Source organism: Rhyacophila brunnea, unplaced genomic scaffold (assembly GCF_057557595.1).
Source record: "Rhyacophila brunnea isolate RB1 unplaced genomic scaffold, BYU_Rbru_1.0 scaffold_10, whole genome shotgun sequence".
Classification (NCBI taxonomy): domain Eukaryota; kingdom Metazoa; phylum Arthropoda; class Insecta; order Trichoptera; family Rhyacophilidae; genus Rhyacophila; species Rhyacophila brunnea.
Genome location: NW_028232752.1, coordinates 9,646,934 through 9,659,093, shown reverse-complemented (window position 1 = coordinate 9,659,093; position 12,160 = coordinate 9,646,934). Strand labels below are relative to the sequence as shown.

At 31.0% G+C, this 12,160-nt stretch overlaps 1 protein-coding gene across 2 annotated transcripts in view; it reads right to left on the bottom strand.

The window, feature by feature from the left end:
* Positions 1–12,160, bottom strand: part of LOC147078869 (acetylcholinesterase-like) — a 215,291-nt gene that overhangs the window by 124,745 nt on the left and 78,386 nt on the right. For both annotated transcript variants that reach the window (XM_085950597.1, XM_085950603.1), the window contains exon 2: positions 1,725–3,148. In XM_085950597.1, coding sequence (XP_085806723.1) covers positions 1,725–2,916 — 1,192 coding nt within the window. In that variant the 5' untranslated portion in view covers positions 2,917–3,148. The remainder of the gene's footprint in view (positions 1–1,724; positions 3,149–12,160) is intronic.

Genomic DNA, 12,160 nt, shown 5'->3' with positions numbered 1-12,160 from the left:
ATATCATGCCGATTTCAATCATGATCCACATTTTTAATAAATTGGCTAGAAATAAATATAACCCGTAAAAAGACTAAGTTATTACGCGTGACATTTTGATAATATAAAAGATATCTTGATAGGTATTTCTTTTTAAATATGTAACGTCAAAAAATTTTTTTTTAATTATTTTAGATAATTCAACTGTTTTTATTTATAAATATAGCTTACAATACGCCTTGATCCCAATAAAAGTATGAATCATATTTTATTTAAATTTTTTTCATAAATATTATTTGTATTATAATAAAATGGATACTTTCTCTATTTCGTTATTGCTATCAATCATTTTGATTGTGCGGGTCCTGAGAAATTAAAATATCAGGGGGTCTATTCTATAAACAAGGCGGCTACCGTTTATAGTTTATCATATTTATGTATTTAGGTATTATACAATTACAGCATTCCCCAACTTGTCATTCAAGGAAAGATCAATGGAAAGCGTAGCAGAGGACGGCGCCGCATTTCGTGGCTTAAGAACCTCCGTGATTGGTACGAGTGCAGCTCCACCGAACTGTTCCGGGTAGCAGACGACAAAATTAAGATCGCCTTGATGGTGGCCGACCTCCGCTAGGGCATGGCACAATAAGAAGAAGAGGTATTATAATTATTATAATAAATTAACCGTCTTATTTATTAAAATAGTCTATCTTTCTCTAAAAGATCACACAGCCAAGAGAGGGGCCATTAAAACATAGCACTTTTGACAGCTTAGACGTTTAACTTATTGTAATATTTAACCACTTCAATACGTACATAAATATGATAAACTACAGTCAATTTCCGCCTTGTGAATAGAAAAGCTTCGCTAATATTTGCGTATACTATATTCTAAGGTAGACGAATTACATCATGAACTGCGTATATAATATTATGCAGATGAATCCTAGGCACGCGTGCGGTGTCTACCATGAACAAAGTTACGAATATGAGAAGTAAGAGCCACGACCGCTTCCAGGCATGCTCCATGACTTTTCGTATTAATTATCGTCAAAGATAAACGAATCACAAAATAACCTGCGTCTCTCATAATATACGAAAAAGGTCTCAGCACCTGGACTAATTAACAAACGCCATCCGTAATTAATTTATTTATGTCATTTACTTTAATTAATTACAAAGCAGGCCAACTTTAATTTTATGGAAATTGAATAATCTTTGATAGCATAGCTATTTATAATACCTGTGGGTCTATTCTATACATATCGACCGCTAATGTCATAAAGTGATAAATATTATCAAACTTAGGGTAGGTTTGTATCAAAATATTAGCACGTATTGTAACAATTATACGAAGTTGGTTTTTATTGTTGCAATAAGTGCTATATTTTAACAGCACCTATCTTGCTGCTGTTAAAATATAGCACTTATTGCAACAATAAAAACCAACTTCGTGTAATTGTTACAATAAGTGCTAATATTTTGATACAAACCTACCCTGAGTTTGATACTATTTATCACTTTAGTGTTCGATAAGTATAGAATAGACCCACTGGTATGAATAATAAGGTTCAAAATAAATCAAAGGATGAGAGTACTCACCGGTACAATTAAAATATTAGTTCGAATCCCATTCGATCCACGTTATAATATTAATTTAGTGAAGTTTGTTCTTGACATTATTTATTTCTATTTGTAGATGCGAACATTTTTTTTAAATATAAATAAATTATAATTTGTCTTACCTTCATCTTGATTGCTTCCGATCAGAATCTCTGTATCCTGGAAGTCACCTTCCTTCAGCAGCTCGTCGGGATGCTTAGGCAGGAAGACTCCATCAACAGTCGGCGCTGATGGAAATCCGAGAATGCCAGTGTACGAATTCCACTGCTGCACTGAAATCGTCTTCGCATCAACACCTCTCATACAGTCCATAACTGAACTAGGACTATCTTCAAGAAGGGTGCTGTTGCATCCACAATCATCAACAAGTACTCCCCCAACTTCTTGCGCCTTTTCACCAGTCATAAAACTCCACGGAGCATTTAAGGTGCCTGATTGTAATATACCACGTTTAACAAGCCCTCTTGTTTCTGGTGATATTAAATGTATACTGACACTTCCGCCTCCTGCCGATTCTCCGAATAATGTTATCAGTTCAGGGTCACCACCAAAAGCGGCTGCGTTTGCTTTTATCCATCTAATAGCCAAAGCCTGGTCCCATAACCCCATATTACCAGGAGCTTCTTCACTGTTTTCAGCAAAGTATTTATTTAAATATAAAAATCCAAAAGCGCCGACCCTGTATTGCATCGATGCAACTATGACATCACTAGTAGCGGCCATAATATCGGCATCATATATGTCAAGTGTGGTAGTTCCACTCATGTAACCCCCACCGTAAATCCAAACTAATACAGGTACCTTGGGCCAATCAGCCAAAGGTTTATCCTGATGGTGCCTTATTCTCAGTCTCTGTGGCACCCATATATTTAAATACAGACAGTCTTCAGATATATTCGTGTTTGGATTCCACATTTCTTCACCTTCAAATCCTGGAAAGTATTCATACCTTTCTTGATAGCAGGTATTTGGTAAATTTGTAGCATCTAATACTCCGTGCCAAGGATCAACGGGTACTGGTTTACGGAATCGTAAAGGACCCAACGGTGGCTTTGCAAATGGTATTCCTGTGAATACATGAACTTCTCTTCCAAGAACAGTCTTAGCGTAACCTCTCACTAGACCGCTTTTTGTCTCCACAACCAACGGGTCATTGTGAAAATCTTTAGGAGCCGTTGTTGTTGTTGTGTGCGTTAGAGGAGTCGTCGTAGTATCTTGATGATTTGCCCAAGATCTCGAAACCACTGTGGTTATCAAACAGAAGTAGATAAAAATTCGGGCAACACATTTGCAGTAGTACGTTGTCGGTGACATTTTGTATTAGTTATTTATAATTTATTTTAATTATAAAACGGTTATATCAGCAAAAAGTCACTGGTCTTGATCCGAATTTCGTTCAAAATCTCAACCGAATAGGTGAGTGATTTTTACGGGTCGAATGCGTTTGACCTTTCATTTCGCTTCCAGCGGAAACTGTTGCCCCACGGAATGATTCACAGCACTGCATAAAATATTCACCGGTGCTCCTCTTCTGCGAACGCCAGACCTGTACAAAATAAAGTTAATTTATTTTTTACTGTTGTTCTTGAGGACTACAAATGTAAACCGTTTCATTTTATTTTTTTATAACTCTCTCTCTTTTACAAACCACAGTTTTTATAATTAATTATATATTAACCAAACCAAAAAAAAGTTATATTTTTTCGATGTGAATTATTATTATACACTTTGAATTTAATATTTCTACAATAAAATGATCAAATTATTAATCTAACTCCACATAAATCTGCACCCACGGTGGCCGCACGGCTTAAGCGTTGGACTATCACGCCGTGGGTTCCAGGTTTGAATCCTGGGTCTGGCAAGTACACGTGCTATTTTTCAATTTGTGTGTGAGTCAGGGTATGGACCTAATAGGTTGAGCAAGTGGCTGACATCCATTTCTCGTAAAAAACAAAATCTGTTAATACAAACCTCTACTCTGTGAAGGCCCATATGATCCTATTAGGATCGGACATGATTGGAAAAAATTATCTCAAATGTTTTAAATTTTGTCTTAAAACTATTAATGAACTGGAGTGAATACTCAATTATAAAAATAAATAATGAATTTTTTAAACTTCCCAGATAGATTCTTTTTATAAAATCCTATAAAAATCTTTAACAAAATATTGACGTAATTGATAGGCCATACCCTGGTAGTGTTGTTATTAAGATACACATTTCATCGGTTAAAGCAAGTGAAAGATATGACGTGTTTATGTGAAGATTTTTTTCTAGAAGTTTTCTGAGATATCTTTCCGAGGTTTTTCCGTGTTAAATATTATTTTGAATAAATACACTGCTTCAGTTAATCATCTAAATTTTAGGTGAAGATAAAAGGAAAAATAAAATGATCATAAAAAGAACGTATTTTGTTTACTGAAGAATATGTAGGTATCTGTAGTTCAGAATTAATCTTCAAAACCTTCATAAAAGAAAATATATAAAAAAAAAATGAAAGCCAACTTTGTGTTAGAAGACTGTTTTAAATTAAAAAAGAGAATAAATAATATAATTATTAACAAATAATACGAATAAAAAATGAAATACTAATCCTAATAAGATCATGGGCCTGCACAGTGTGGAGCTTTGTATTAACTGTTTTTTACGAGAAATGGGTGTCAGCTACTTGCACAACCTATTAGGTCCAAACTCTGACTCATACACAGATTAAATACAATATGCTCACTTTCCAGACCGAGGATCTACGACCCATGACGCTATAGGCCGACGCTTAAGCCACGCGGCCATCGTGGGTATATTTAATTTATAATATTGACATTAATAACTAACATTTTCATACTTAACTTGATGGTGAAACATTAACAATATAATCAAGAAATTGTATCAGTTTCATTAATAAAATTATTAGATTAAAATCAATGACAATTAAAAAACTATATAATATTATTTAGTAATATTGAAAACAATAATAATAATACAAAGATTGCACAACCATCTATAGATCACAATATAATATGATATTTTAACTAAGAATCTCAACCTATTAGACGCTTATTAATTACTACAAAGAGGCTTTTGATCACAAATTTAATATACCATGATCTTAATTAGAATTGGATATTTAAGGTCGAATAATGTTAATTAATTTTCAATATAATTTGCACGCTCTCTAACATTTATTTGTGTAGCTATTTTCAATAATTTTATCAAAATTGGTAAACAATTAATAGATAAATATATTATTTATGTTCATTATGAAAGAAATTCAAGTTAGTTTTATCAACTCCACATAATTAATTATTTTAGGCTGATATTATGAAATGGGCTAGAGAAGATCTGGATGGCTGCAATAAGGATGACTGGGCTGCGCTACAGGAGATTTTAGGCTGGCTTACGGCATTTCAGTAGACGTGACGTGTCGACGCGGGGTATTATTTGATTCCTATTGCATCCAATTAAATTCAAATAAGACCTGCATCGATGCACTTCGACAGCAATGCTGTATGTGTGCACTCTAAGAATGCTTAGTCAAAGTAACTGGAGACTATCGACGTTGGATCGTCCATGATAGAGGAAGTTTTTGAAGGAGGCCAATACCCTCCAATGGTTGTGATTTTATGAATGATGATGATTATGGAAAAAACTCAGTAGATGATTGTAATGTAGTGTAATATAATGTAATTTAATATATTCAATGTGGAAACCAAACAAAAAATAACATGAAAAAACAGAACAGTGACAAAACAGAACAGCCAGGGGAAAATAAAACATTAATTTTTATGGAATCTATTTAGGTTAGGTTAGGTTAGGTCATTATTTCGTTGTAACTAGTCACCCAATCATTTTGAATATATTATATTAAGATGAGATATCCTAAGCTTGCCGGCAACACCGAGTTAAGTCCCATTTATTTGAGGCTTTCTAACGATTAGGAATGCAGAAATTAGGTATATAATTTGATTTATTATGGCGTATTGAAAATCTGTGCTATTAAAAATCTATCAACATCATAGAGATAGGACAATTTCAATATTAAATTTATATTTTTCCTGAAAGGTCATAGTTATATTTATCGTTGTTCTGTTTTGTCATTTTCTGTTTTGTCATGGAACCATTCAATGTACCTATGTATTGTATTGAATTTTTAATAAAATGACTATTTTTTTAAAATACATTAATTCATTTTTGATAATAGTGTATGGTACTTACATAATAGTATCATACATAGACAAAAATAGGGTTCAACTATAAATAATATAACAATATAAAATGAATTGTCATATACAATTAATAATATGTGAAGTAATATTATTTTTGTTTTCTGGTAATTTTATTTATAATAATATGATGGAAGTCAACGTTCATATCTCTTTTGGTTCGATATTAAAAGTTAAATATATGGACGTATATTATCTGTAAATTAGTGTTGTATTACTTATAATTCCATATGTACATAAACTTTTTTACTAATATGGAATTCTTAGTGACATTGTGCAAAAACGCGCAGTTTTTTTAGTTATGGCTCAATAATACTCTTCAGTATGTGTGATACGACTTAATCTGGTTAATTTACCATTTGTAAATATTACTTAAAAACTACTGCAGAGTAAACGCTGCAAAATAAATTCATTTAATAAAAAAATCCATTAAAAGTTATACCTAAATATTTAAACACAAATTTAATATAGGCATTTATCTCGCAAATGGCAAAAAATAGGCTTTTTTAAATTTACTATTTACATTACTTATAATATAATACTGAAATTATATTATTATACTAAAATATTCTTTGTTTTCTCCATGACATGTTGTAAATGTCATAGTACAGTACGTAAGGCGCTTGTCTTTAATCCTGGGACTCTCGAGTCGATTCCCGATGAGGTCACATTATTTATGTGATTTTCTCAAAATTTAACTACACTACTGTAATTATTGACCCTCATGGCCTGTTGTAGTGTTAAAAATATTATATTATTTCATTATATAACTTACATAATTTTTAATTATAAATCATATATGTAAAATAAATTAATTTCAGTTTAAATTTGAGCAAACGTAATAAATAACAAGTTCAAAACGTTTGCAGCGTTCTCATAAATGATAAAGTAAGCCACGCAGTTAAGTATATTAGAAGCAAAATGGCTTCTTTGCATTTTAGTAATTCACAGCACCAACTCTCCGTAATGTTAAAATAGTTAATTTAGACCAATAAATTTTTAATATTAATTTTATCAATAGTATAAGTTACTGAATTCACTATATAATTTAATATTTATTAATTATTAAAATTCGTAAAATATCATCTAAAACCACCTCAAATCAGTGTAATCATTTTTAACTCCATATTTATTTATGTGTGGGTAATGGAGAAAAGCAGTTTTGCTTTTAGCCTACCCATGTACAGTGTTGACTCAAATGAAGTACGTAGTGCAAAAGTTATTTTCTTTATAAAATATTCACATGAAGCCAGGATAAACTAGCTTCCCATGATGTAGGTCAGTACTTTCCAAAGTTTTTACATACTAGCACTCCTTTAAATATATATAAATTATATTTGATTTTTTCACTGCTCTCATGGAGATGCCCTTAAAAACGAAATTCGTACATTGCCCACCTTGAGCTTAGGCTCACCTGCATCGTAGAGATATAAAGTCGCATTTACTGAAAATTGTTCTATATTAATCAGTAGACACCTAATTGGTTCGTATAATACTAATACGCCGGCCAATTAATGGCTCCAAATTAAGTTTCTTAAGCATTTAAAATTATGTACATATTAAATCTTTATGTATATATACATAGTACATAGTATAATATAATACTAATAGTATAATAAGGAATACCATTCCACCTACAGAGTCAAAGTCAATATAATATAGATCAATATAATATATATATCAATATATATGTCAACTTATAAAATGTCTATCTAGTAAATAGGTATATTATGTAGATAGTATCTACATAATATACCTATTTATGACGTGTCAATGTTAGTAATTGTTATCAATCTTTCGGTCAGTTTTTATTCAATTATTACGTTTCTTAGTATTGGTGATGACTAGGGAATCCAATTCCAAGCCAAAATTCTGATCCCGGGATTTCGGGATTACAATTTGATAATCCCGGGATCCCGGGACTGGTCTGGTGATTGGCATTTTTTACATTGTTAATATAAAATTTTTATATTTACAAATAACATTGATAAAATCGGTCAAAAATAAATCTTGTATAATTCATAGTATTTAAGACACGTATTGTTAATATTGTGTACGTTCAATCTTGGAAATACATAAGTTTAATGGAGTAAATAATATTGTCATATAAATAATAATGTGAATTTAATATGAGAGTGCTGTTTCTGATAGTAAAGACTTAATGAATGGGTTAGCGAGATTTAAAATAGTAAAGCAAATCATGGTGTACTTATGGGCTTTCCGCTTCATAAATCTAATTAGTCAGCCAAATATGAAACTGCCGTAAACGTATGAGATCATGGTGGAATTACTTTGTTAATAGTGCGAAGCATTGTTTTTTTCCAATATTTCTCATTTTTATTAATTTATGTGAAAAAAAAATGAATTTGTACATATTAAATCTTTATGTATCTATCTAAGCTATAATATGGTTGAACAATAAAATAATATATATTTATATATATTTATCATTATATCTAACTTTATACTCAAAAGCCTTTTTATGTGTTCTGAGCATCCGATTGAAAATTTTGCTTATGCTTGAGTAGGGCGTCCCTCAACTTCCTCCAATAACTCTCTTTAATTGTCCTTACCTACAGAGATAACTTTCAAATTCGATACCCGAAGCATGTGGCAGTTATTAGTAGCTCAATAGAACCAACAAAATTATGAGGTATCTCTACTTCGGCGTCCTATTGAACAGCTCTAAATTACTCTATATGCCAGGTTATTGTTATTTATATGGTATATAATATGATCTGGTCATATCATTCTTACTTGATTGAACTGTACTGCAAAGTATTCACTAATTAAACACAACATACAGGTCATTATTGTACTTTTTCACATCGTGTTTTTATAGTCCTATCCGAGATCGAATGACGACCATTTCCATAGATTTATATAAATTATATATAAACAACTTCAATACATGGAAGTGGTACAACCCTGTCTTTTTTTATTTGATTTTTTAAAACTAAATATTGGTTTGAATCTTGGATATGATATTATTTTGGCATGATAAATAAATAATTAAATTTTATTTTAAAAAATACAAAAAACAGCATTACCTATAATAAAATTACAACCGCAGTTCAAATATAAAAGGACCAATGTTTAACCACTTCCATTCACTGAAATAAAATTATCAGTCAATAAAAATGGCCACTATCCCATTTTAGCATATTGTACAGTGGCTTGACTTGAATATATACCTAGGTCAGATGTTTTTCATTGTAACTTTCAAGCAATTATAATAGTAAACATATTATTTTAAAAAAGCTGTTAATTATTGAATGAATACAAATGTACCGGTGTTTTAAGTTTAATCAATCGATGTTAATGTTAAATAGACAATAATTGTAATTTATACATAACTGAACGTTCTTTTAACTTTATTTTTTAATAACCGTTTATTACTATTTTATGAAAAACATAGTTTTTGTATATTTTAAAAGAGGAATAACTACGGCTACTAAAAAAAATAATAATAGTTTTAGAGTATATTATCTATAGAATATACTCCAATATTGGGAAAATTTTTCCCACAAAGCAGTTATTTACACTATTTCACGCACAGAGAGGTATGCGGTGATGTGAAATCTGTTCCTTACTCATTTTTTCTAATTATATCATCACTCTATAAGCCAATTGTCGTAACCCTCACTTTTCACCGAAGTGACATTTTGATGGCAATGGACTTATTGCATACTCTTACACAAACTGGCAAAGTATCATAAATCCCAAAAAAATATTTTATATCAAAATAACTCAAAACTATTTGTAAGCCATTTGTAACTTGACAAAAAATATTCCAGCCAAATGCTGTAACCGAGGCCTGAACAAAAACGATGCAAAAGTGCAAATGAGAAAGTATTCGGCACCCTTATAATCTCTGCGACACGCGTTAGAGTAAGGTAAAAGGTTTACAGATGTGGGAGATGGTTTGCTATGGTGTAGCCGTCAAATCTTACCTTATTGCTTAACTAAGCATCGAAAACCGTGTTGCAAAAAATGCTATTTTTTGTGTTAAACATAAAGCCAGTGGTAAATATTTTTAGTTAATTAAGTAGAAAATATGATTATGTGTTGTATTAAAATATGGTAGCCGTACTGAAGATGGTATTACGTTTCATAGGTAAGTTGATATATTTTTGTGATAATTTGATTGTATATTATTATATATTTTAATATCAAGTGGGCGTGTTTCTTTAAAATAACTTAAATTATGGATATTTTTACCTAATGGTTGCATTTTGACCGCTTAAAAATACTATATAACGTAAAAAAAATAGAAAAATATATTTTAATTCTGAGTGTCTAGTGCGAGTACTTTGGGCGAGCACTAGCAAAATGATTTATGGTCTCGAAAATTTCAATACGAATGCGTTCGCTCGCCCACAAACCAAACGCACGGCACGCAGCTTCATTTAGCAATGCAATGGGTGGCGTCTAGATGTATCTATAGTCTAAGGCTGTAACCCTCTAACTAAACGCAAGCCACAGGTATGTCAATAAATAAAAATAGTCAATTTGTATTAACATATTAAGTAAATCCAACGTCTACAGTCTTTTTCACTTCCTGAATTATTTGATAGTTTGGCCAATTGTTGGCCTGTACAGTGAAGATAAAATACGTGTCTTAATGTTCAGTACCTAAATTTATAGAACAGGTTTTGCCGGAAAAGTTTCAACCGCGCACCCTTTGAAATCTTTAACCTTCTACCGTTTGGGAAACCATAGGCAGTAAAAAATATTAATATGTAGCGTGTTAAGCTCGTAGTTGAGCCGGTTATAGTACCATTTTAGATAAAGTTAATTATGCATGAGATTGCTTCAAAGAGATTCTCTTGAAACCCATTAAATAATACAGGTTGCCTAGTTTCTTCGGATAAAAGTCAGAGCTTAATTGTCCCTACAGTTAAAATGACGTAAATAAAATACAGTTCGGATAACTCAAAAAATTGGAAAAACCGAGTCGTCTAGTTTGGTTTTAATCTTAACGGGGGACATGCTCAGCGTAGGTCAAAATGGAGCTTTTATTGCATTTTCAAAGCATGATCCAGGACATTCCTTAAACGTGTTAGATAATCTTTTTATATAATTTTGAAGCCTTATTATCTTTTATATTTATTTTAAACATTTGATGACTGCATAAAGTATTTTTATTACATAAAATAGTATTCTTTTAAACCTCTCGCCCTTATGTTTTAGAATATAGTTATATTTCAGTACATGCATGTGCAGGACATTCCTTAAACGTGTTAGATAATCTATTTATATAATTTTGAAGCCTTATTATCCTTTATATTTATTTTAAACATTTGATGACTGCATAAAGTATTTTTATTACATAAAATAGTATTCTTTTAAACCTCTCGCCCTTATGTTTTAGAATATAGTTATATTTCAGTACATGCATGTGCAGTGGTGTTAAGATTTTAAACGCATTTATAAAACCATTAGTATAATTTATGTCGACATTATTATAGTGAAATATTTACGATAAAAAATTATATTAATAATCTCTGTGATCCCAAATTTGACAAGAATAAGGCATTTTATTATTCAAAAAATCGGCAAGTTGAACACATTTGAAACACATCATAAGCTATGACGTCTTTGACCATTCGAGTGTGATAAACATTTTACGAATAATGATTGCTTTATAATAATTATTGACCTAAGAATAAGGTAAGTGTTTTTTTGAAATACGCCATTTCTTTTGGCATTCCCCAGTAGTTAAGCTACAAAATACGGCCGTAGCCATAAATTGACAAACTATAATTGAAGTAGGGAGTAAAATAATGTTAACGCGCGTGTTTGAACATGTACCGTTAAAAAACTGGTTAGGTTAGGTTACTACTGCACATGCATGTACTGAAATATGACTATATTCTAAAACATTAGAGCGAGAGATTTAAAAGAATACTATTTTGTGTAATAAAAATACTTTATGCAGTCATCAAATGTTTAAAATAAATATAAAGGATAATAAGGCTTCAAAATTATGTAAATAGATTATCTACAACGTTAAAGGAATGTCCAGGATCATGATTTGAAAATGCAATAAAAGCTCCATTTTGACCTACGCTGAGCATGTCCGCCCTCAAGCCGAAACAAGTTTACTGATTTTTGCACACATTGTTAAATTAATATTAAATACTGTACATATTTATATAGATATTTTTTTTAATACTACAACAAACTTAGGTACCCAATGAGAGTAGTGTACTTAGTAATAGAAAAGAAATAATCATAAACATCAAATATTTGAGAAGATTACATAAATGTATTATGACCTCACCAAAAATCTAACCCGGAGATCACAGATAAAAAACCAGCGCTTTATGTAT